General features: G+C 40.9%; 1 protein-coding gene across 1 annotated transcript in view; it reads left to right on the forward strand.

The window, feature by feature from the left end:
* Nucleotides 1-866: 866 nt before the first annotated feature.
* Nucleotides 867-26,565, forward strand: part of JADE1 (jade family PHD finger 1) — a 33,225-nt gene continuing 7,526 nt past the window's right edge. Inside the window, exons 1-7 of the mRNA XM_059826819.1 lie at nucleotides 867-928; nucleotides 12,168-12,250; nucleotides 15,769-15,931; nucleotides 19,666-19,833; nucleotides 22,996-23,207; nucleotides 24,690-24,857; nucleotides 25,470-25,586. Of these exons, the coding sequence (XP_059682802.1) occupies nucleotides 877-928; nucleotides 12,168-12,250; nucleotides 15,769-15,931; nucleotides 19,666-19,833; nucleotides 22,996-23,207; nucleotides 24,690-24,857; nucleotides 25,470-25,586 (963 nt within the window). The 5' untranslated portion in view covers nucleotides 867-876. The remainder of the gene's footprint in view (nucleotides 929-12,167; nucleotides 12,251-15,768; nucleotides 15,932-19,665; nucleotides 19,834-22,995; nucleotides 23,208-24,689; nucleotides 24,858-25,469; nucleotides 25,587-26,565) is intronic.

A 26,565-nucleotide genomic window follows, 5' to 3' on the forward strand; every position in this document is an offset into this window, starting at 1 on the left:
TTAATGTTTTTTTACATGTAAATGCTGACTAGCTATTTACAGCTTCTTTAATTTTTCTGAATTTGGTTTCATTCTACAGAGAATACATGCGAAAATACCAGCACCCTGTGAATAGTGGTTAAAAAGATATGAAACTTTTTGCCTTTACATCACTGGTTCATGTGCAGTTGAACTCAGTATTGCTAGAAGTCTGGCAGTTCGGAGGAGCTTCTGTGTAATCAATCGGTGGTCTGATTCCTGAAAAAGTTAGTGTTAGGTGTGGTGCTAGAAATGTGCCTGCAGGAGGAAGTAACTCTTTTACCTTAGAGGGTGGTGCCTTCCAGGGCATAGATGATGCATGTTTAGTTAATTTGGGAAAACTTGGCTTGCTACTGCTGATGCTTCTTTTTTATATATATCTAAGTGGATGACTTTAATCTTTGATTTCATAAATCTGGCACTTTAAACAGGAATAAAATGGTTCCAAAAACATATTAGCCAAAGTAAATATTTACACAAGCAGTAAAAATGTTACTGTATTGCAAATCTAGTGTCAGAACGGGTATGGGAAGTTAAGCACATTGACTGAGGATACTTAGTGATTTTAAGACCTCTCAGAACAAAATACGCTTTTGTTTTGGGGGTGAAAGTGTTGCTGGGGTTGTCATTGATACTCTCCAGTTTTGTTCACCTGCTCATATGATGACTGCCTAATTAAGCATCCTTGAGATACTCACTGTTCATATTTCAGATGCTGTTTAAAGTTGTTTGTTTTCCTTCCTGTGCTGTAAATCCTCGAATGCCATCAGAAACACAACTTGATGACTGTGTATTATTATCTTGGGTTAAGTGCTGTCTCATTGCTTTGCAGGCTGCCTGCTGTTTCCCGTGGAGATCATGAAACGACGTCGGCTTCCTAGCAGCAGTGAGGATTCTGACGACAATGGCAGTAAGTGCTCCTTTGTTGTAGAGTGCAGTAGGTTATGAGTTCGAAAACACATTTTAATGCAGTGTTTTATGTGACAGAGGCATTTTGCATATTGGTTGGACTGGTAGAAATGTGTTACAGGGATTCAGTTTTGAACTCTGGCATTCTGAGCAGAGGTGGACTGTAGATTAAGGATCCCCCCACTGTACTGACTATACAGTGTTAGTTAATAAGATAAACCGAGAAAAAGTTGGCTGTCATCTTTAGAATCTTTGCAAGCAGCATAGTTTATCATTACAGGGACAGAACTTGCATAGAGGCATCTGCTAACATTGTCCCGCAGCTTAATATTTAATAGAAATTTGCATTAGGATTTTAAATTTGCTTCAGTGTTCTCATACTCTTTCATGCAGTGGCAAGGTATATTGCTTCAAACTTAAGCAGAAAAGATTGATGGTGCATAAAAGTTATTCCTTACTTTGTTTGAAGATTATCTTATTTGAGGAATAACTTTCAAGAATTTTAATTCAGTAAACCAGTAATTTGGATACAGAATGTATTTTTTTTTTTTTTTAACTGTTTCTGGACTGACATAACTAACACTGAGCTCTGTATGGTATATATATCTCTCTTGTGTTTGGATTCCAGGGATTGATTATCTTTCATTTAAGCAGGAAAAAAAAAAAGAAGGGGGGGGGGGAGATAAAATGGCAGTTTGGGAAATGTGTCAAGGTGTTTTATTTGCCCAAACAAGCAAGCTGATTGTACTTTACAATAGTGCAGCTTAGCCAGTTGTCAGAGAGATTTTCCTGGTTTTAATTTGATCTGTCTGGGTGCACATCTTCAAATCTGAAGTCTTTTGTGAGACTTCAGTCTGAAATGTAACATAAAATGATCAGGGAGGTTTCCAGGTGCTTTTGAAAGCTCTGCTCTGAAAATGTAGCCCTGTGCTGCGCTGTGGCCCTGTGTCGGTTGACTACTTCACCTGCATGCATTTCTTAGGTGTGTCTGTGCTGCATGGGAGTCTGCTTGGGTATGGCTGAATCTGCGCCTTAAAACAACGTTAGGCAAACTGTTGCAGAAATGAGGGAGTGGTAAAAGGATTGGAGAACGTGAGAACCAGCGAGCTGATTAGGAGTTAGCTGAAATAAGAGGTGTGGGATTTTGCTTGTTTTCGGAGAACTACCTTCAGTTGGGGGATTTTGGAAGAAAATAATCCCAAATCAGACCTGTTTTTTCTTGGTTTGAAGTTTACTTGGGGTTATAAAAATTGAAGTCGGTGTATTTTCTCAAAGGTAGCATGTACTTCCCCAAAACAAAGATGTGTTTTTACTTGTAAAATAGACAAGTAGCAGCAAATGGGATGTCTTTCATTAGAATTTTGCTTTACCCTTTTTTCATTCTCTAGCAACTTTATATAATAGTGTTTCATTTTCATAATACTGTTTATTTTCACTGTCTTACCTGGTTTTTTTATTCTTTGATCTCTCCATGTGCCTTGTGTTACAGGCTTTACCAAATAAAATATGAAGCAGATAATCTTGGAGTTGAAGTTCCGCAATAGATACAGTTGACTGATCTGTTGCTGATTGTAATGCCTGTTTGTAACGTCATTTGATGTATCACTATCTGGAATAGAGCTGTCGACTTACTGAATTATGTTTTCCAAAAAACTGTATTTTCATCTGTTCCATAGATCAAGAGCTAAGAAAATGAGTCAGGAAAAGAAAAATAAACTCTTGCCCTTTTATGATCTCTTTATTTTAAAGCCTAATTAATATGAATAACTATTTGTTGAATAAATTACATGGCACAAAGCAGTGAAATTTTAGAAGTATTTTCAAGTATTGTTTGAAATATATAACACTTCCCTTTCATTACACTTTTTTTTCCCCCTGACTTGATTATGTTTTTTTCCCCTTGTGAAGTTACTGGGCAAATTCAGATACAGGTTCCTGCATATTAGTTCTATTACTATACACACGTTCAAAAAGATCAAGGGCTAATAATCAGAAGCTGAGATAACATTTAATGCAGGGTCAGCATCTCTAAGGCTTTTTGTCATCCACACTTCCCTGAGAACAATGTCTAATGCTCAGGCCTTTTCTCTCCACTTTTCCTGTTACAGGAGATACCAGTAGATCCTGACAACTACGTTTGAATGTCAGGGGTTCTCCCCTTACAGGTTTCCCTTCATTTAATCTTTTCTTGTCTTCAGTAGAATTACTCTCACTATGTTAACTTCTGTACTATTACTTTGTCAGTAGTATCTCTGATTCACTGTATGGATACTAGTGTTAGAAGGGTAAGCAAATTTGGTTGCCTAAAAAAATAAAAGGTAAAAATTTCTGTGAATTTCTGGTCTCCTTGTTGAAGGCTTTAAGTTTTTTGCTTGCTATTTTTCTTTCTCGGAGTTTCCAGAGGCAGAAAACAGTTAAATAGACTATTCTAAGCACTTCAAACAGCCGCCTTCTAATTGAAAAGTTGAAATTTTAATCAACACTTAGTTGGAATCCTATTGCCAAACATCTGCTTCCCTTCAGTCAGTGGCACCTCTTGACCCTCCAGTGCGCTTCTTGCATTCCCGTCATACTGAACTTGATAGTCCTTCAGCTCAGAGCTCAGCACTGCTCTCCCTCATCTCGCAAGGTGAGGATCAGGCCTCCAACTGTTGGGTTTCTTCAGTTCTGAAGTTGAGTTTTCATACTGTGCTTTAGTAGACTGTGATCAGGTGTCTCGGATTCATCACGAGTGTCACTGGATAAATGTTGGAGTAACCTGAATGGTGATGCTTGTCTGGGGTATACTCTAGCGTGTAGACTGGTGCCACCTGGAAAATATTTTGGCATGAAGAAATAACATTTTATTTTATTGAACTCAGGAACCTGAATATTTATAAGGTAATAATAATGATGCTACTAATAATGGAATTTATCTGAAAAAATAAATGAACATACAAAGATTGTTTTTCATTAGATCACTGAATTGAATGAGTTTCCTTGGTAGTCACAAGGTGATAGAAGAACAAACCTTATACCCCAAGCACTAGAAGTGTATTATACTGAAGATATAAGCATATCTGTAGTTCTTCAGAGGAAGAAGAAGGTGCTGTCCTTTTGTGAGATGAAGGAAGGGAGAATAATTTTCATTTGGGAGTGAAATACAGAACAGAAGAACACTTAACAACACGGCTGCGGTCCTAGAGTACGTACATGTATTTAGTGACTTATGTAAGATATTTTCGTGTGGGTGGTTATATATTATTTGCAGTATTTTAAAGCCTTGCAGCTTAAAGACACAACTGTTACTTTTCTCATCACTTCTTTTTTGCCCTCTGACTTGATTCTTTCCCAAAAGCTAAGTGCAGACTTTAAGCCCCCCAAAGTGTTTATTTTATGCCCTTCAGCCTAGCAACTGAAAATTGTTGAGCTGTGTCCCTTTAAAATCAGAGTTCTAAATCCTCGTTTAGACATGAGGGCAAAAATGGCATAATTTGAGGCACTGAGCAAGAGGTGTCAGTGAAAGTTGTGCGCAGCAGTTCTGCAGTTAGTCCCCGGATATCTGAGTGTGTTCTCAGAGATTTCATTTTCTGAAATTATAGGTCACTTTTGAACATTTTATCCATGAAATATAATTGAATGAAAAATGGCTGCAGGCATAGTTCTGGATTTTGAACTTTTGTCTAAATACAAAGGAGTGGTATTGGGAGAGGCTTGGGGAAGGGTTTAAGATTATTGGCACCTCAAAGTAATCCTTTTTTTGTCATCTGGCACCTTGTTAGTTTCTGTCCCTTTCCAGATTAATGTATTACAGCAACTATAATAGACATTAATATTAGCCAGGCCCATCATAAAAGCCTCATGATGTACATGCCATCTTCTTCAAAACCTGTATTAAGTAAATTAGTAATGTTTACCTCAAACTCCATTGCGTCCTTGTTACCTGCATGGTTGGCTAGGGCTTTGATAGTTTTTAAGCAACTTTTCTTACATTGTATTTCAGCTTGCTCCTCCATCGCAAAAACTCTTCTTTATGATTCTAGGTCTTACTCTAATTAAATGTTAGATACTGAAGCTGTTTTATCTTTCCGGCTCAGTGTTTGACCTGACTTTTTAGCCTCGTTGGTCTGTAAATCTGCAAAGGTGGTTTGTGCTGAATATTCCATGTGCTTTGTTTCCTGGTGAGATAAAGCTGTGCAGCGGGGCGGTTTCCATTTATAGCTTCAGGGCATTCCTTTTGCACAAATTACATAGACACATGGACAGATTGTGTTTGAGACAAGATCCGAAGCTCAGACAGTTGTATTGTAGGGAGCTTGGGTGAAGTTCAGACCCTCCTTGATGTCAGAGAGAGTTTGGTCGCTGTTTTCCATGAGCAAAGAATTCAGAGTGTGATTTTCTTCACACTTTACTTGCTCCCACGATGCCTCTTCATTTATTCTTGGAGGGGTTATCAATTCATCATACTCCTACATGCTGAGTGTCTGAGAGACGAACTGAAGACACTTGCAGATGAAAAATACTTCTAAGATTTACAAGGTTCCATATCAGTTCCGAGAAATGAAAGATTTAATACTTAAGGATTATGGAATATAGTTCTGTAATTTAGATGGACCGTTATTCTATCATTGCTAAACAAATGTTATTTTAAAGTTAAACACATTTTGCCAATATCCATTGCTCTGACTGAATGATGGGGATCTTGGATTTAGAAAGGGCTTTTCATCCCAGTGGATTCCCGTTGTGTTTGAGATGGATCCCAGAGTGCCTTCACAAAGGTTGCCGAGTACGTAACCTTAGGTGTATACGTCATTTACCACAGAATTGCAGCTGCTGGTGGCCTGAAATGTGGCCATTACTTAGCAGTGCGCGTAACGCTGTGCAGCATTTTATGAAAAGTAAGTGAAGAACATTTTTCGGTTTTCAGTTGAACTGGCCGGTAGGTGAGGGATGGTGATTAAACAACAGAATGCAACGTAGTTACAGTGCTAGAATTTGGGCAAAGCAGCAAGTTCAGTGGTCACTACTATGCTTTTGAAAAAGGGTTGTGGCATTTGGAGCAATGACAAATGGTCAGAACTAGCATCTTACCTGAAGGTTAGGCTCACTGGGGCAGGGTGACTTTTGGTGAAGTTGTTAGCTTTTGAGCACTCTGGAAGAGTGATTTGCAAGACTTATCTTGGCTGATAGGAAATTGCATCTGAGGAAGGGACATCACATAATCATCACCGTTGTTTTTGGAGAGGCACATTTTTCTTTACAAGGCTGCTAATACTGAGTACACCGAACTCCGCTGGAGTTTTAAGGCCTGGCAGCATCATGTTATCAACCTATGAATGCTAGCTTGGGAGGTGCTCAACTTGACTTTGATAACCTGTGTTAAGCGTGCACTAGAACTTTGTACGCTGTTACAGTAAAACATTGCTATGGTGGGAAGCCTTGGGCACTTCGGTCTTGTGATAAAAAAGAAGATGGGGTCTAGGAATTCCTCACTGTTAGAAGAGCGGCATGTGGCTATGCATTGGTTACGTGTGTGTTGTTTGAGACTGTAAAACTCAAATGTGTGCTACTGAGATGTGCTACTGAGAAAAGGGATGATAGGAGGGAACTTGTATTGAACTGCTGTGGCAGGGAGCTGCAAAGACTGTTCATTATGTGTGTCAGACACTGAGCAATTGTGCAACGTTGTTGTAAAGTACTGCAGAGATCATATGGATCCATGCATTGTTCAGCAGCTGCAATTGGGTAGTTGTCAAGTGACACTAAATTTTGAGTAGGATTGGTGTTGACAAGAGATAAAAGGCCGTTGCTTTTTCTGTTTTGATCCTGAATGAGATTATTGTATAGTAATATGCTATTATGTAAAGGTTAGGAAGATAGATGGGCAAATCTTCCAGCAACAGAAACATGAGAAGGGGAATTTGGCTATGTGAAACGATGTCATAGATTGTGTTTGCGTACATGCTGCTTTCTCTGTGATGAGGCCTGAAGACTTCTGCAGACAGCTCTTTCTATACCTAACATAATGGAAAACTGGCCTTAGAGTAGTCTGCTTCTGTTTTATTTGTGCTGGTATTTGGGTCTAGGCATGTGGCGTTATGTCTAAGTGACATAAAGCCTTACTGTAGAGAGTTGTGGGCCAGGCAGCAAATGGGGAGACTCTGAGCATCTACGTTTTCTCTTCAGGCTGCGTGTCGTTCTGATAGAGCGTTGGCAGCAGCACCTAGTTGGTCTCGGGAGTGAGTTGAGGAACAGTATAGGCATCTGGAAATGCCATTGTTAAGCAGAAGTGACAGCCAGACATACATACGTGTCGGGGATGTTTTGTTCTGTTGTGCTGCCTGGTGTAATGGTGTAGCGGGAGTGTTATTTACGGTGGGAGAAGTGCTTTCAGACGCCCAGTGATCTGAGGCTTTGAAGTGTTCAGAGGCTGTAGCAGCAGGTAGTTCTCCAGGGACACAGCTGGGTGCCTTGCAGGTGGCTTTACAACAGCCGTGTGCATGATGTGTAATAGCTGACCCTTTTCCGCTCATGCTGAGTAGTATATTAGTTGTGGGGTAGAATTCCCTGAGGGCTTGAATTGCTTTATTGGTCCCAAGGAATTTTCTGTTTTGATGGGCGTTTTTAGAATCAGATCATATTCTTGACAGATCATTTAATAAATTGATACAGTTAAAATTGATATGTTTCTCCTTTTGGGAAGTGTGTGTTCTTCACAAATACAGAAAAAGAATTCACACTCCTTGATTGCTTTCTTTTATTATCAGGAGGTGTGTGTGTTACATACACCCTGTAGCGGTATTATAAAAACACTGTATTTACAGTGTAAAGTGTGTATGATAGCCTAGGGGAACAGAAAGTTTTCCTACTCAAGTCTTAGAAGTCGCCTTTCCAGCACTAGCTGTGTGTTAGAGCTTTGCCTCTCTTGCTGTCAATTACACCTTGTTAGTGGTTTGGGATTTCTTTTTGCTTTTTGCCTGTGAGTGGATAAATGCAAAGGGAAAACTGAGACACGTAGCGAGAGTGTGATCCTCCTCCCATTGTTCTCGCTGATGAAAACCTTTTAAAACATCCGGACACCTAGGCCATCTGAAAGGATCCTAACTATAAAAGAATCAGAATGGTCTTGGTGTATCTCTTGGAGTGATGATGCTAGCTAGGCTACTATGTTCATCCTTAACTTGCACAATCATGTAGCAGGATAGGCACTTAAGACACCTTTTGTCTGTGATGTCTAATGATGATAGTGATGCATGTTTTGGATGTGTTTATTTAGCTTCGTGCTTTGGAGTTGTGTATTTTTCATATTCACTGTTATTCGCATGGCTTTTGGTAGTATGGGCTCTCTTAACATCTCACTAATTTTCCGTCTGCTGTAGAAGTCTTTTCTCCCGTGAGGTATATGATGTTATCTTACAAAAGTTTTACATCTACCAAATCTTGGCGATTCAGACCTCCCTTACGTTTTTTTATTTTTTTACCAAAACTGGATTTAACTCCGTCTTGAACTTCAGTTGTTTTTCTAGTCCTGGTGATCCTAATCCAGTTTGGGACTAAGGCTGGTATTCCGAAAACTGTTGATGAATATCATCATTTTGGATACTTAATACAATTTTGGTGAAAAGTGTCTAGAATCCTTCTAAAATAACTCAGTTAGGTTCATGTGCTTTTATATTACAGAAGAGCTGTTTTGAATCCTGTGTTTGTTTTGGCCACAGTAGGTTGTTCCTTCCATATAATCCGGGAATGGTTCTTACTTCATGTATCTAGACGTAAAAATTGGGTCATTAATCACTGAAGTAGCTGTAATTGCCTGTGAACTTTTGCTTTCAGTGAGGTCCCTCTTCTGGGTTAGGTATGAAAATATGGAAAGGATGCTTAAAAGACAAATAACATCCTTCATTTTCCTCCTGCACTTTTATTGGTATACTCAGAGTAGGTGGATTGCTTACTAATGAAAGCAGCTTTGAGTAATTCAGTGACCTGGTCTTGGCACTGTTGAAGGCAGTGATATTTTACCATTAACTTTAATGGAAGCAGAGTTGAAACTCTTGTTTGAGATTTCAAAAGTAGTTAAATTTAATACTGTTATGGGCTGGATATTTTACTATCATTTGACCGGCTCCTTCAATTTCTTGCACTTTTGTGTAAGTGGTGGTGGTGGTTTGAATCTGTGATTGCATGCCTGCTAGTTGGGTTTTGTTTATTGAGTGAGTAAATGTTTTCCCTATTGAAGTGAAGCCCTTGCCAAAGGTCATCTGTTAGCTACAGTTACTGATCTTAGTGGGTAGTAAAATCTCAGTCTCATGAGAAATTCTTCCACCTTTTTCTCCTAGTATTACGTACAGTCAGTTTGCACTGCTCAGAAAAATACAACAGTCTCTTCAGTAACTTACTAAAAACATTGTGTGTTTTCACTGTGCATTCACCAATTTTATGTGCAAGGAAACAGCTATTACAGAACTATGTAAGAAACTATTTCTTCCCTTATTCATTGTAGGAATTTAGCTGGCATGGAAAAAATACTCATTATAATATATCCTGAGGAAGGCTGGCTGCATTTGAGTTGTCCCTTATGCATGGAAATGTTACATAGTGTGCTTTCGTATAGCGCCTTAAAAAAATAATTCAAAATGAAGATTCTGTAGTTTTGGTGCTAGGAGTTGACAGTTGACCTTTCATGTTGCATGGAATAGTTAATTAATCCAGTGGCCTAACCCTTGTGTACATGGACTGTGTCTAAAATAGAAGTAGACATTTAAGACACTGTTTCAACGTGTAGCATCTGCAGATGGCACAGTAAAGAAATGGAGATGGAAGATATGGTACGGATTATTTTACTCCTCACCTTTGTAGCTTCTCTGTGCCATGAGAGAAACCTGGAAAACCATCTTTTAATACCCGTGTTAACAAAAAAAAAAAAAAAGCCCATATGCTTGCTTGCTTGTCTTCAGTTTATGGTAAGTTGTCATCAAAGCTGAATTAAAGCACATGGGTAGAGATCCAGAAGTACATCATACTGCTACTGCTCTAATTTTGCCAGATGCATGCATTACTCGGGAACAACTGTATTAAAGCTTCCAGACTCACCAGCTCTTCTCCCACAGAAACTTCAGAATCAAACACCACTTTGCCACAAATGCCACAGCTTGTTCTTAACTCCTTATCTTGTATGCAGGCTCCCTCCCCCAGGTCCAGTAGTGTACAAAACACTCAGATCCACAAATGAATTAGAAATTTCAAAGTGTCTGACTTGCTGGTGCAGTGGTCTAACTAGCTGAATACCTCAGTGGCAGAGAGTTGGTCAGATATTCATGTCTTGCCGATGGAAAATATCAGAACCCATGAGAACTGAATACTAATCTGTGCGAGTATGTATGTGGTCTATGTCTTCTAGTGAGGCTGTTGATTGAAGAAATCACATCTGTCTGAATGTTAAAATGTTAAGACTTATATTGTTATATTGCAGGAAAAATCTGTTTTTCTGTCGTGAATTTTAGCTGTGTATCTGACACTTTTTGAGTGATTTCACTTACTCCCCTCTGACTTTTTTAGGTTGAGTTTGGGTATGGGCTGATAGGATCCTCAGAAGGAGTTTATACTGCTGCTTGTGTTTTTTCTTTAGTTTTCAAGAGAACATTTACATGGAATGGTAGTTAAATGATCTTGGCAGTCTGGCTTTCCACACAGATTAGTAAATGGCAGTTGGTTGCTTTTTTCCTTCTTCCCTTCATAGAAACATAAAATTATAATTGTAAAATAGAGGCACTTAGGAAAAGTGGCCATGACTTTTTAAAAACCTTTGAAATCACCAGCTTTTATATTAAAACAGTAACATTTGCTTAAAATAATCTTTTCTGTATTCTTACCTCAGAAGATAAGATTTTTAGCTGTTTGCTGTGTACCTTGCTTCAATTTTGACCATTATGCATGTTCTGCGTAACGTCTGTTACTCATTGCTGTGTTATGGAGTGGTTTTTATTGGGGCAGATTCCTTAGTGTATTACTAACTGAAAAGAGCAGACAAAAGCATAACTACAACATAATGAATTCTTCTGATGACTGGTTACTCAGTCATATCTTTCCAGTGCAAGTCTTGGACGGTCATGTCACTTTGGAAATGATTTTTGTTTTTAATAGAGAATTTATCCCATCCTGTGCAATCTGTTTTTGAATAGTGCTTTCTGATCCCCAAGAGGTTTCTGCTGGATGATGTGAGGTGATGTTGCTCCAAGCATCAATGTGCACAGGCAGTGAAGAAATGAGCAGTGTGGGAAGGCCTTTGCATCCATTCTGTTTTATTTGTCTAATGCCCAGAGCTGCAAAATCTGTTCATCCTCCACAGCTCAACATGTAGGTTCTAGCATCCCTATCCTATAGACCTTATTACAAGTCCTTCATCTCTCCAACTCATAAGGATTTATTGGCTTTTTTTTCCATTACTGATGTGTAGTTGGCAGTGGAAAATACCTGCCATACCTGTGAATTTTAGTGAATTATAAGTAGTTGATTTGCACAGGTGTAATATACTCCAGCATCAAAGCACTACCTTGTCAATGGAGTGTAGATTCTTTCTCTTTTTCCTTTTCTCCTGTTACAATATTTCTGAAAGCTGACAGAGACTCTTGTCAAAAGGTTTCAAGGCAAAAAGGTATAATTTGTTTGGAATGTAATGAATAATTATGGCGATAAAAATTGTACAACCACGTTGAGAGATTTGCTCAGGAGAAGAGACAGCGGCTTGTTTGGTGGGCTCTACTGTGTGTGCATGGCAGTGTGCTTCATTTTGAAAAGGCTTGCTCTGGTAAAAATGGGGTAACTAATATGGATATTTAGGACATCAATACATTAGCTTCAAAGAGTACATCTCAGGCTATCAGCAGACCTCCTGGTCAGTTATTAATCTGCAGAAAGTGGTTTATTAATGCTCAGGGGGGAAGCATGTTATAAGGTAGCTTTCTTCAAATGCTGGGTGGAAGGCCGGTAAGTGTAGTGCAGCCAATACATGCATGTATCAGTAGAAAATTATAAGCAAAACACAACCAGAAGAGTGATCAGAGAAGTTTACGACTGAGCAACTTTTATTTTCTGGTTCATTTTGAAAGAGTCTTTTGAAGGTTTGTTGTAGAAGTCTGACTCTGGCTTGCCTTACTCATAAAGTCCCATTGAAGTCAATTGGCTTTCTTGGGTGTGCGGAGAGAGCAAAGGCTTTTATTGATAGATGGCAGCAGTGTCTGCAAATGATCATTTCTGTATCCTAGGTCTGTCCACCTGGTCCCAGCATTCCAGATCTCGACATCGGAGGACTTCATGTTCCAGACATGAGGATCGAAAACCTTCTGAGGTATTTCTGGAATTTGAGTGGCATTTTGTTACACCTATCAAATACAAAGCTGTATATATATTCTGGTAATGGATCCATTTCTTCTGATTTACATTTTCTTTTCTTTTTGCTACATTTTAGCTGGCATCTGCCCCCCACCCCACCCCACCCCCTTTTTTTTTTTTTAATTTGCCAGGAGATGAGGGAGTTCAGCTGTTGGCACAGCCACTGCCAACACCAGTTTCTATATGTGAATTTTATTATAGTCTGACACCCATTCAACATAGCTGCAGAGTCTTTCTTCTAGCGTTCTAGGCATCAGGGTTTATTTGTGGCTTGATTTGTGAACAGTGAAAACTTACATTAGGTGCATTTATTTCATAGTTGGTATTGGGTCTTGGTATGTGATCTTTGTTAAAGTGGTTGTCAGACTAGAAATCTGCTTCCTCACAGTTCTGTCTTGCATAGTGCTTTGAGGATATCCTACCTAGGGAGATAAAAATCTTTGAACTTTCCAGGACGGATCAACTCTTAGTTACACATAAATGCGATCCAGTTCTTTGAGAGTATTCTTGCTGAATCTCCCTGTCTTCAGGCAAATACTAGACTGCATACTTAGTAGAGGCTACAAAGAAAGCATTAGCTTTGGGAGATGGAATTTCTTCATTTAACTTACTTGCCCGATACCTGTATTTCTGATGCATTAGTAAGTGATTCATACTGAGAAAAAACATGCTTTACTAATCTCCCCAATGACAGTATACCTAAGTCCCAGACAAGAGTTTTCACAAGAATCCCATTCATTGTTCAGTGTGAACTACACTGAGTACTGGTGTTTTCCAGTCTTCTTTTTTGATTGTTGGCTGTTAAAGACCTTTTTTATTTTTTTGGTGAATGTGGAGACCCCTGGTGAATTAATTCTTGCTAGTGATAGGCTTGCTTTCCTTAGTTATCTTTTGTACATCCCTTAGAAGTAGCCCCTTAGACACAGTTTGGGAATTACCTCGTGAAAGGCTATCAAGAAATAATCTGAGATAAATATGAATCTTGCTGTTGTTTTTTGTGTGCTTCTGCTTTCTCCTCTCCCTTTCCTTGCATTTGTTGCCAGAATCTTTGAAGTTTTGTGCTGTTCTCTCCTGTTTTCTCAGCCTGGATGGACTTATCATATACTTCCTTTCAGCTCTGTTCGACAGTCTTTTCTCTCCCTCCCTCCCTCTCTTCCTCCCTTCCTCCCTTTGCATTGTCTCTGCTGGCCACAACACACTGTTCTGATGATAAGTGCACTGGCAGAAAAGTGACACTTGCTAAACTCCCCGGGTGAAATCCTGGTCTCATTGAAGTTGGTGGCAGAATTCCCATTGACTTCAGCGTGGCCAGCGTTTCACCCTTTAGCTTTGAAGTGTTCAGTGCTTCTGAGAGCCAGCACTTCTGTAAGCTCTGCTTTGCTCCGGGCAGTCTAATTGCATCAGAAATTAGAGCAGAAAGAATGGTGTCACAGGGCCACTGGCCTGGGAAGGAGTTTCTTGGCTGTCAGGTGCTGCATTAGCTTTGCTTTTGAGGGAGTTTTGCGACAAATTAGTTTGAGAGCCTGAGTTACTTTGGCTCTCAGATTGAGCAAGTTTTGTGTCCCATTTTATATTTTTAGTCGTCTTTTCATTTGACATTTGATTGCTTTAATTCAAATCACTTCGAAGTGTAGAATCCCCTGGCCAGTTGTGCTTGTTTGTTTTATGAGCCAGTTTACTTTGTGGCTTATTCTTCATTTCTTGATTGGAGCCTCACAGGACTTGTAATTTGATTGTTTAAAACATTTTGTTCTATTTCATTACCTGCATTCACCCTTTCCTTCATATGGTAATATTATGCTTTATTTTTTAACGTTGGCAGTTTTTCTGAACAAGACAAGTGTTAAGAAAACCATCATGATTTTATGCTATTTTTATGACAAAACCAGAGTGGAAATGGAAACATACTGAGACAGAAGTGGGATAGTATGTGTGTGTTGGGAGGGGGGATGTGCAGTGGGGTAAGGCAAATCACACTTTGAAATATTCTCAGGAGGATAATTAACCACCAGGTTCACCGTTTCCCTAAAATACTTCCTAAAAATTATAGGGAATCTCTTGAGATTTCAGGTGTGTGAATAGTGTATGACAGAAACTGCTCCTGGGGAGGCCTGCCTAATGAGCACTCTGTATGGATCTGGTTCTTCCTCAGCCGTATGCAACAGTTGGCTGGAGCTAACGTAAAACAGCCAGTGTCTCCACTGGTTTGGGGCTGGGTGGGAGACTGGGAGGTTGTGTCACTTTGCCCCGTTAGCAGCCCCATGAGAGTATCTAGGAGCCCTGCCCTGGTAATCCTTTGTAACTCTGCAACACGGGGCTGGGTGGATGTTGACTCTGTCTACCACAAACTGAGAAGTCTGCAGGGGGACTTTTCTTAAGAAATTACCTACCTTTTTCTTGTCCTGGTGGTGCTTATTTTCTGTCACCTGGTTGCTTTTTAACCCTTTCCTTTGAACGTGGCATTGAGTAGTTAAAAATTTGTGGTTGTAGAGATGAGGAGTGCTGAGTGCAGTTGCTGTCATCTACAGCAGCCTTGCCTTACAGGGAGAGCAGAGTGGGGAGAGCTGGAATACGTGTAAACAAGTACAGGCTTGTAGTTCTGATGCCTGTGATAGCACCCTTTGCCTTCTGCAGTGCTGACAGGCAGTGCCAAACCAGGCTGAAGCTGCCACAACAGTACCACAGCATGCCTGCTACAGAGTGAATCCCTTTTTATTTTATTCTATGGTTTATTGAAGACAGCATCGCTGCTGATTTATGGCTGCTAACTCAAAAGTTGCCAAACATCCTGCTTATTTTAAGGGTGGGTGCCTTTTGCAAAGGCAAAGTAATATACAGCTATGCTGCAGAGGTGTCTCTAGCTGATCGAATAACAAGCACCTGTGCTGAACATGGAACTGCCACCAGAATTCCAGTTTGGGTCTTATTTTATTTGATCTTTTGGGTTATTATTATAAATACTTGCAGAAAGAGTCATCTCTTTAGAATTTCCTCTTGCGGCTGGTCATGGTAGAGTCACGCCTTGATTTCTACCACAGGGAATTTCTAGAATGTCTTTGGATTAGTCAGAGCTCCAATAATTAAAAAAAAACCAAAACAAAAAACCTTGGAGCAAAAATGAGTCTTCCTTGTGCTGCTGTTTTAGGATGCAAAGCTCCCGCAGCTTTTATTGCAGCCAAAATGGAGGTAAAAGTGGGTAGCACCTTTTAGCATCATGTCTCCAGTGCAGGGGGAGTGCCAGGACTTGTAGTGGAGTTAGCTGGAAGTCATTCTATCAGCATTTGCACCTTCAGCCACCCCTTTCCCTGCGATGAAGCTAAACTTCTGTCCTGCAGTGGGCTGGGTTAGTTCACTGTTGATACAGTGACCTTGTTACACACTGTGCTCCATGGTTACCCTGAAGCTGTGAATCATAGAGTGTAAATATCAAATGTCAGTGTCTCTATTTTTCTCTCTTGGTCACTCTCTTTGCAGGTGTTCAGAACGGACCTGATCACTGCCATGAAGTTACATGACTCCTTCCAGCTGAACCCTGATGAATACTATGTGCTGGCAGACCCCTGGAGGCAGGAGTGGGAAAAGGGAGTTCAGGTGCCAGTTAGCCCAGGGACCATCCCAGAACCAGTAGCCAGGTATAGTTTGGAGGAATGTAAACAAATACACATACATTTATGCTAGCAGCTTATGTCTACATTGCTTTGGCTTCTTGAGCTTTATTCCACAGTGTTTAGCTAGAAAGGTCTTGGTTCTCGGAGACAAAGAGCAACCTGCCTCAGCTTTGTGAATGGTTGGAGAGGTCAAGAGTCAGGCCTGTTCTGCCTGTGTGTTGAAATATGGATGTCAGAGAATCATTTTTGGCATTACAGTAGGGTGGAGTGTGATGACAGAACCTTAAAAATAGCTTCTATTTTTAAGCCCGGACTTGACCTCACTCAGCATTGCTGGGAGAGCCCTTGTCTGATGCTTCTTGTCCTTAGTTCCGAGCCATAGGTTCCTTTCAAGGAACAGTTAGACAAGCCAGATTTACAGGCTAGAGAAAATACAGCATTTATTTTGGTTTCATGTTATTTTTTTGGTTGTTTCATTTACTAACTTAGGAAATTGTTTGTTGTACAACATTTCAGCTGTTTTAAAAATCATCCAGATGTGTATGTAACTAAATACATTAATGTGAGATTTTCTAGCTCTTACTCAACAAACCCTTATTTTCCTTACCTTGTTTGTTACACTTAGATACTGTTTTTTGTTTCAAATTGAACAGTATGGTTGTAAGGGCAGGAGTGTGTTGCAGCCCATTTATCTATTTTATGCTTAGCTGGGATTGGAGTTGGAGAAAGTGAGAACAATAAGGATTATTGCCGTTTAACCATTCTAGATCTCTGAGTAAGTCCAGCCTAGCCCATGAGGGGCTAAATGACCCGTCAGTGCTGGTGGGGCCAGAACAGCCCAATCTCTCATATACAGCAAAAAATTCTGGGGTGACGCTACACTGCTTCCTTAGGTCTGCATCTGCCACCTTTAACCTTGGAGTAGGGGGATGACAGGAATGCTAGTGCTTTTTGTGTTCTGTGCAGACGACCTGCAGACCGCTGCACAGCCCCACTAGGTCTGTACGATGAGGAACTTAACTGCACATCAGGTAAACCCTTTCCTTCCTTCTCCTTCTGAAGGATTGGACCTGGAGCTCCAAGGAGAACTTGGCGTTTTCCTCTCTGCGGTGCCGTTTAGAATACGGGAGTGTACCATTTCTCTGCAGTGCTTGTAGCCTGCTCCACAATGACCTCACTCATTCCCTCTATAAATGAACACACATTGACAATGTGAGCACCCATGTACTTCTCCTCACTGCTTTCTCCTTTGAGCATCTCCCAAGGCTGCAGGAGGGCCAGGAGACCTGTGGACTTTAGCAGAGGGAGACGTCCCAGGGGATCCCCACCCCATATCTCTCAGGGAGGTGGTTTGGTGGCTATATCAGATCCAGGTACTCACTTAGGAATGAGTTTTTCTCTGCCAGTGACCAACAGAGATGTTGCTCCAAATTGAAGATATTAAAGGAGATAGGAAAAGAAGGCACCCGCAGTTGTAGGTATTGGCACAGGAGGCACCACTTTTTTTAGTTGCTGAGCCATCTTGTACGGTCCTGCTGGTGAGCACCTGCGGGTCAGAGTGGCCCTCTGATGCCTGGTTATTACCCTGTTTGCTGCCTCATGAAACACTTGGAGAGCCCTGCCGTGGTGGTGCTGGAGTGCTGGAACTGTTCAGTGCCTAACTTTGGGAGGGGAGGGAGATGTTCTGTAAATTGAATTAGCAATAGTCAAATTGCTGGTGTAGAACAGAAGCAAAATACAGTACAGATAGCTGATGCTAATGAGGTCCTTAATAGAGAATAAAAGGTTTTGGCCTTGTAGTGACTGGTCAGGGCAGCAAAGAGTAGGTTCAGAGGGGTGGGGAAAGGAGCAAGTCTGTGTGGTGATTCAGTGTAAGCATGTGGTCAGATGGATAATTCAGTTGAATGTGGGTTTTGGTATGTAGCAAGTGTTGCTTTTTTTTTTTTTTTTTTTTACTTCTTTCTATCACAGAAGTAAAGAGATGAAGGTGGTTTGTTTTGAAGCCAAACTACCTGTGCTTATTTCTTCTGTGGTACAGTGGTATTTAGACAGCATGTGCAGGGTGCTGCCCAGAGGTTATGATTTCTGCATGGAGAGAAGATTCAGAGAGCAGTGCCCAGTTTAATGTAAATTCTCTGTGAGAGGTAGTAGTTTGTAATATTTTAATACTCTGCAGTATGACCAGGAACAGTTTGGGCAGTGCAGTTAGGCTGGCAAGGTCATTCAGATTCGTATTCTTCCACAGTTCCTTTCTGCACCTCAGAAGCCCCAAATTCAGCATTTGGCTCTTGCCCACCATTTCTCAGATCGTTGCCTGAAATAAGCTAGGTGAGGGGAAGGTTTAGGGCTGTGCAGGAGACTGAAATAGGTAGAGCATTAACTGAGATCTGTGTGCGCAGGTAACAGTAGCAGCAGATCAGGGTCTTCTAATAGGAGGAGGAGTTAACACATTGGACCTCAGATGGGGGCAAAACAGGGTGGAGGATGTCCTGCTTGTTGTAGAGCTTAGGCTGTTCCCAGCAGAAAGTTGTGTCTACACGGAGTGGTGGTATCTCCTCCCTTGTAGCACTAGAGCACCAAAAAATCATCAACACTGGTGCTGTAGGAGGCAGTCATTTGGCAGCGTGTCCTGTTGCTTCTGGAGGTACTAGTGTTAATCGTGAAGTGGGTTTCATCCAAACTGAATTTCAGTGTGTGCAGTCAACTAAGAGAAGGTGCAGTGTCCTCTCCTGAGAGAATTGCGCTGCAGGTGGACTGACAGTTATCTTGCTGTTTGGAGGCAAGTCACCAGCTTGCTGGTAGAATGACCGCTGTCCTTTGTGAATTGGGAGGTTTTGGCCACAGCTCTTGGCTTTGCAAAGTTGTGGTGTTGCAGGAATCTGACCTAGAACAAGGTATGTGCTGTAGATACTTTACTGTTTCCTGAACCAATGCCTGTGGTTGAACAAAATTTCAGTTGGCTTGCTTGCAGCTGAAATACGCTTTCATAGTTTGTTGTTGGCCAACTGGAGCCTCCAAAATCTGAGAGAAGGTAGTTTCAGCAGCGTCTGATTAATATTTACACTTGGTGCAGTATGACATTAGTGATTGTGAAAGAGGAAATGCACACCCAGGATGTCAGAGCTTGGATCTGCTTGGGTGAGTGAAGGTGAAGCTTCTGCAAATTACTGATTCTCTGTGGAAAGGTCTTCTGAATTTTCACAGATTCCGTAGCTACACATGCACGCATTAAAAAAAAAAAAAAAAATTCAGAAGAAACATACTGTAAGAAAGAAGACTTCAAATGTAGCAGGAAATAATACTTTTTTCCTTCAATTTTCTTGACCTTAGTATTGTCGTTAAACAGATTGATTTAAAAAAGTCTTAAAACAGAGTTTAACATCTGTGTATATGGCAGCCATCACTACGTAAATAGTGTTCCTCCTATTCTAGTTTTAAACAAGCATGAATTTCAGGTAAGAGTAAGCACAGCTCTGTCCTCTAATCTCTTCAGTTTATTTAGAATCTGGTAATGAATTGGGTTTCTAGACAACTCCAATTAATTTCTTATAATACCGCCAATACATTGTGAAAGTGCACTGTACTGTTTTCTCTTCCTGTCTCAGTGGTGCAAGGTGATGGTTTAGGTGGTTAGATGATTGCTGATGATTGTTAGTCACTTAGAATGAGGCATTTTGAATTCTTTAGAAACGAGTCTCTCTGCAACCCAGCACACCTGATATCAGTTTGTCTGTCTGTTTTAGGATAGTGTCTGAGACGAAAGCTGTCACGTTTACGCGCCCCAGGAAGTACATTGTTTCGTCAGGTTCGGAGCCTCCAGAGCTGGGCTATGTTGACATTCGAACCTTAGCAGACAGCGTGTGTCGCTACGATCTCAATGATGTGGACGTAGCATGGTTGCAACTTGCCAACGAAGAATTCAAAGAAATGGGTAAGCAATGAGTGCTTGTGATTTTGTTGTGGGTTTTTTTTTTTTGTAAAGTTGGCAATCAAGAATAATTTTAGGCAGGGCAGCAGTGGGAAGAGATGATAGAGGTATGAGGGTATAGTAATCATATGAGTTGGGGTAGCTGTGGGAAACCAGACCTGATGTAATTCGGCCCTAAGATACATGCTTTCATAACTGCTGACTTTTAACTGCTCTGACCGCTAGTGGTGTTCAGCACGAAGAAGGCAGACAAAGGAGTCTTGGGAAGTTTAGAGAACCTACACCAGCTGAATTGCACAGGGAGTGAGACAGTAAGGGATTCCCGCAGTGATTTATTGGAGGAACCTCCCAAACCTTACTGTGACCCTGCGCTCCAGTTCCAAAGCAGGAGGAGGAGCTGTCGCAAGGGGAGCAACTGTTCTCTCTTCTACAGCGTGTTTTGTGTGTGGGAAGGGGCAGGGGAGCAGGGCAGGAACAGGAACATTTCTTCGGTAAGGTGTGCGCTTCAGGAGAGGATTTCAGTGGAATCGAAGATGATGTAAGTCAGCACAGAACTTTTACCACATTGTTTAGGTAAGGGAAAAGATGCTGTGCCAGATGGAAGAGGTTTGGACAGATGGAAGGAGTTTGGACATGTTGGTGAGCGCTGTTGATTTTTGTTTTAGCATTGTGGCAGTTCCCTGCTTTGGATTACAGTTTAGTCATACGGGTTTTACCTGGCTGTAGCCCATATGTGGCATGGCTCAAGACCTGGTAAACCACAAACTGACCATTTATAACTCTGCAAAAGTTTCTCCTTTTTAAACCCGCATATGGAAGAAACAGATGACCCAGCCTTGACCTGGTCTCTTACCCAAGCCTTTTTTCCAGATCTCAAGGCAGGCCCGCTTAGGTTTAGTGTTGGGCTTAAATGATTTCAAACCAGTTCATGATTCAAGAGTTCAGGTTACCTTTCCAGTTACCTTCAGGAAAACAGCAGCAGCAAGTCCCCTTGGCTTTCTTCAAAGAAATATTAAGAATACTTTTAATGATTTGTAATTGATATCCACCTATCCAATTTCAATAATCCCCTCTGTCTGTCTGTCTTTTGCCAAAACCAGAGGAGGGCTACCAGAGTGTTACACTGGGGTGTGAATAGCATTAGTTGATAAAGCGCCCAAGAGGGGCACCTGTGCATGAAGCCCTGTGGTAGCCATTCTGCTACACCAACATAACCTTGAAAAGTACACCTTGCACATGAAACACCGAACAGCTAGAATTTCATAGATCTGATCTGTGATGTTGTGTTTTGGTGTGGTTTCTTGTAGTTTATTTGCTCTAAATCTTTATCCACTCAGTTTTGCTGTACGCAGAGGGGAAGAAATGCTCCTGTCAGTACCAGGCAGTACATTGCGGGTCTTCAAATATGTAGCTGGGTGCTCTATCAGACACTGCACTCTACAGATACTATTAATGGGCATTTGAAAAGTGAAGTATTTCCCGATCTGCAGTTGTAGCCCCTCCTTTATGGCTTCCCTCCAGCTATGAATTCCCTGTGTATTCTTTGATACTTGTTGGAGTGTTTCAAGTACTGAGAATGTATAGTCTATCTTTAATAAAATGAATGTAAACATTTGAACTGAAGCCACAGCCCCTTGATTCCCTTTTTTTTTAGCCCTTATAAGTGCACGGTCAATGACCTATCTCTGAGTTTTTTATAAAGTGATAACAATCGTGAGGTTAGAATTTAGTTGCAAACTGGTCTAAAACCTGCCATCATCTGCTTTGCAGGTGCCATATTTCTCGGCTGCAGGGCAAAATTCACTCTCTTTCATCAGCAGGATTTTGGATGTTCCATCTTGCTACCTTTCAGCTGCTCAGTTTGTGTAGTATGGGATGCATTGATCTCTGCTGCAAGGGTTTACCTGTCAGTAAGGGAAGCTGGAAGTACTTTTGTAGAGTGTTTGTCTTCTGACCTGGGGGAGCTAGAGAGGTTTTTTTCTTCTTCGTTCTGTGAAATTTGTGGCTCAGTTACTCACAGGGAGAGCCAAAGGGAGGATTTTCTTGTTAAAACACCCATCATGAGGTTGCCGTCTTCTGTATGTCACAGTAAATGTTAGATGTTGGGAATTAGACCAAAAGCAGGATATCCTAAGCCTGTGCTTCATCGTAGTGATTTAAGTATATGGAAATTCTTGTGCTTAACTGGCTTTGCAAGAGGAAGATGATTGTTTGCAGTAGCACGCTTTCTTTGATTCACAGGTGTTTGTGTGGCATGATTTTGTGGTAAAAGTTGGTGTAGTACCAACTTGGAAGTATTACAGACAGCTCATTGTTGTGGCAAGTGAGAGATGGAAGGGAGAGAGGGAAGCACTGTGCTCATTTTTGCTATTTTTCTTGCTGCTTCTATGATAGGTACTTTTTCAGGTCTGTAATAGTAATTTAATATAATTAATAAATTTGAATTATAGAATACTGTAATGTAATCAGCCTGTAGCTGTGGTCTCATGAATAATTTTCTGGTGGATGCTGTTTGAAAAGACCAAATCCCACATTAGATGTTGCATTTATTTATTCTCCCAGATTTGATGTTGCATTTATTACAACTGTGTTTTTCACTTCTAAAACCAAACTAATTTATTGGTGTAGCAGGGTCTGATGGAGACCTCAGCTGGGGTTGCACCCTATTGGGTTGGAACTTGTAAAAAACCAACAACTGTTGTTAGAAACTGCAAGTTTCCTACAAGTATTGTAGCAGATTTTGTCATTGATTTCCCCACTCTACCCCCAGCACTTTTGGTTCAAAACACTCCCAGATCTTTCACCAAAGAGTCAACATCTGGGTTGCAAAATTGAAGCAAGAGCCATAGACTGTCCCAGAAGGAAAAATGAGAATAAGACCAGGAAGCCAAGATCAGTTTATGAAAGTTTTTATCAGGATTTCTAAAGATTGGTTTGGGTACTCTGCTTCTGTTAGTTTAATAGAGTTATAAGACTACTTTTGACTTTTATTTTTCCCTTACAGTTTCCCTAGATTAGGTTGCAATAGGCATGATTGTCTAGGAATGACATGTGTACGTGTGGTGGTTGGCTATATCTACTCAGCTGTTAAAAAAGATGCTGGAGTTGTGTGTGGCAGTGGTTATCGCTCTTTCCTTTAAGGAAGTAACAACTCCTGTTTCCCAGGGATGCCTGAGCTGGATGAGTACACGATGGAGAGGGTCATAGAGGAGTTTGAACAACGATGCTATGATAACATGAATCATGCTATTGAGACGGAAGAAGGACTTGGGATTGAATATGATGAAGATGTTGTCTGCGACGTCTGTCAGTCTCCAGATGGAGAAGATGGCAACGAAATGGTGTTTTGTGACAAATGCAATATTTGCGTACACCAGGTATGGCAGCCAGGGCACAGTGGGGGAGTGTAGGGGTGGTGACAGAAACTTTTCCAAACCATTAAAGATAACAGGTTGGATTTCTTCCAGCGACAGACATTGATCTGTTAAGTTCTTGCAGAGTTCATCATTGAGCGGTGGGATGAATTCAGAAATGATGCAATTCAGAAGGAGAATTGTTACATGTAATTCTAGAAATGTCATGCTAAGAGGGTTAAAAGTGGTGTTGTGTCTGTGTGGAGGAAGTTTCAAGGTGAGGAATAGCCTCCCCAAAACATACACGTGTGCATTGTATATTCTCACCTGGTCACTTCTCTTGCTATATTCTTTTCCTCTCTTTCTGCACACTTCTGGGGCTGACACACATTTAGCATCAGCAACTTAGGCTCAGCAGAGAGGGGAAAAAAGAACTTTCAGGCAATCAGTAGGGACACAGGATTTATTATAGTTATTTTAATTTAATGGAGAACCTACTGACCTGAGCTGACCTAATGAAGCACTATCATGTGCCACCTTTTTGTGGCTGTTAAGAAGTCGTCTTAGCATGAAAGAACAGATGCAATTTTAGCATATCTGTTTCTGTGGTTGCTGCTTACTGTGGCAGATGCCTTCCTATCAGCCTGTCCTTCCATCCCAGCTTTAAGAAGTTGCTTTGTCATTCAGTGTTCGGAAAACTGTGTTGTCTGATGAGCAAGAATGGTATTTTCTTGCATGTGTTACTTAAATGCATTTGTACTAATGATAAAGAAATATGCCTGTGACAGCTGTGAAGTACAACTGGCTGTCTTGCAAGATACTCAGAGTAAAGTGGACTTTTTTAGACCTGTAGTGGTTCTCTGATCCTTAGTCTCTGATCACATCGTCTCTGATCACATCAAATCTGAAACTTAAGAGGGTTAAAAGTGACAGTAATTTGGACAGAGGTCTCCATAAAGATGCACTCCTCTGAAAAAAGTGATGTTAATTAGTTGCTGTTCTGCACTTATTCCTCCAAATAAGAAGTAAACCCCAGTGCTTTGGAATAACATGGAGTATTGCACAGCAGAGCTCTTGAATTTGTGGTTCTTGCCTTTTGAATTAGATACAGTCCAGTTCCTGTGACTTGTAGTCTTTGAGATACTGAACTTCATCCTAGCTCACTGCTGGCAGGGTTGTCTGTCGGGGGTCCCCTTGCTCTTTGGGCTAGTAAACACATTCTTTATTTCCCCAATTGAAGTGGGCAGTGTTTTTTTGCATAACAGCTGGTCATGACTTCTGCACCTTTCACTGAAAGATCTTTTTGGAGAATGAATGGGTGATGTGGTTGGCAAAGTTTATGAAAGTATCCTGAGATCTTCCACAAGCTCATGTTTCTAAAGTGTGAGAAATTCCATAAAGAACATTTTGAGAGTTGCAAGAGGCTACGTGTAAACAGCTGAAAAGTAACAGAAATGCATGTTGTGTCCTTTGTTTTCTTTCCCTTTTCTGTAAATGGGAATACAGGCATGTTACGGGATCCTGAAAGTGCCGGAAGGCAGCTGGCTGTGCAGGACCTGCGCACTTGGCGTTCAGCCCAAGTGTTTGCTGTGTCCCAAGAAGGGTGGTGCCATGAAGCCGACCCGGAGTGGCACCAAGTGGGTCCACGTTAGCTGTGCTCTGTGGATTCCAGAGGTAGGTGCTGTTCCCCTGGGAGTTCAGGGCTGCAGTGATTCTGGGAGAGAAGAAATCTGTTAAAAACCTTGTTCAACCTAGTGCGTGTTGCTACACTGACTGTAATAGATACGGTACTTCTTAGGAAGACAGTAGAAAAGATTTTGCATTAGATGTAAAGTCTGTCGGGGTGAAGTATAATCTGTAAAGAAAGTAATTACATCACCTTTGTCAACCAAAATTAGGCCTCAAAAAATTAGGCCTTTGCTGCTGGCAAAGCTCATTTAAGAAGCACAGAAAGTACCATTTTATGTTGTGAACAGAACGTTAAAGGTGAATCAGGAAGGTTTGGAATGACAGTGAGAATTCCCATGGGTTCTCATAATCAAAATATTCATCCTGTATGCGAATTTTAAATTGGAGGGCTTCACCTTCAAACTGTTTTTTTCATGCAGTGAGGAGCTGATTTTTTAAAAAAATTTTAATTATTTTAGTTCCTTATAAACTGAGGAACTTGTACATATGCAAAATTAGCATGTTCCACAAGGAATTTGATTTCTTTGATTGAATTGTTTCCCTTTTCAGTTAACAGTGTAATAGTCACTTTGTGTTTTTTAACCATTTTTCTCTTAGGTGAGCATTGGAAGCCCAGAAAAAATGGAGCCCATTACAAAGGTTTCTCACATTCCCAGCAGTAGATGGGCACTGGTGTGCAGCCTTTGTAATGAAAAAGTTGGAGCATCTATACAGGTAATTTAATTGCACAAATGTCCGTGTGTTGTGTTTTGTTTTGTCGGCTTTTAGTGGATACGCATGTATAGGAATATATAGGAAAACCCCTGTATTTATGTGATGTACCACATACAAAAACGAAGCTTGAATGCCGAAAGCGTCTGTTCTGAAACCTATCTGCTAGTCCCTATTTAGCGACTTCTAAGACAAGTTGGATACCGCAGTGGGAGTTGAGTATTTCCTGTAACAACCTGAATTTTTAAGGTGCTGAGCGTGCCCAGCTCCCAGTGAAGTCAGTGGAAGTGAATGCCTTCACTTTGATGATAAAGCCAGTTGTAGCTTTGAATTCCCAGTTTTAGGTACTACTTAACATTGGACTGTTTTGGCTGTAAATATTTTTTCTGTAACTGTTTTATTGTTGGTCCAGCTTTTAAGTTGCTGAGGAGACTATCTGATCATTTAATATTAGGCTTTTTGAGCAGTAGGAAAGAAACAGATTGTTTGACTGATCTGCTCTGAGATTAAAGCAAGCCACAAGCTGAGGAAATGAGTCCCATTTCCTCCATCGGTTGTGGGTAGATTCTGGAGCTCTTGGTGTGAGTTTCCCAGTTCACATTGCTGTAGAAGCAGTGCCACATTACCATTCTGACTTCTCGTACTCGCCTGAGCTCAGGCATGATGACTGCCCGAAACAGCAAGACGGGCAGAATCGTAACAAATGTCTAGTCTTCGCAGTTCCAAAAAGAACGATTTCTGTATGCAATAAATAATTAGACTATAAAGCCATTTGTTTCATACCGACAGCTCAAATTCTTGGGCCAGTGCCGGTTTGCCTCATTGCATACTTCTGAAATTCTCTCTGCAGTTTCAGTTGGATTTGAAGTCAGCCTGTCTCACCATAGCCTGTGCATTGTCGCTGTTAAATAACTGAACTGATCTGCACCAGAGCATTTCAAACTGGGCAGTGTGGTTTCACGTGCATATTTATTTTGGGCTG

This window comes from Gavia stellata, chromosome 19 (assembly GCF_030936135.1).
Source record: "Gavia stellata isolate bGavSte3 chromosome 19, bGavSte3.hap2, whole genome shotgun sequence".
In the NCBI taxonomy this organism is placed as follows: Eukaryota; Metazoa; Chordata; class Aves; order Gaviiformes; family Gaviidae; genus Gavia; species Gavia stellata.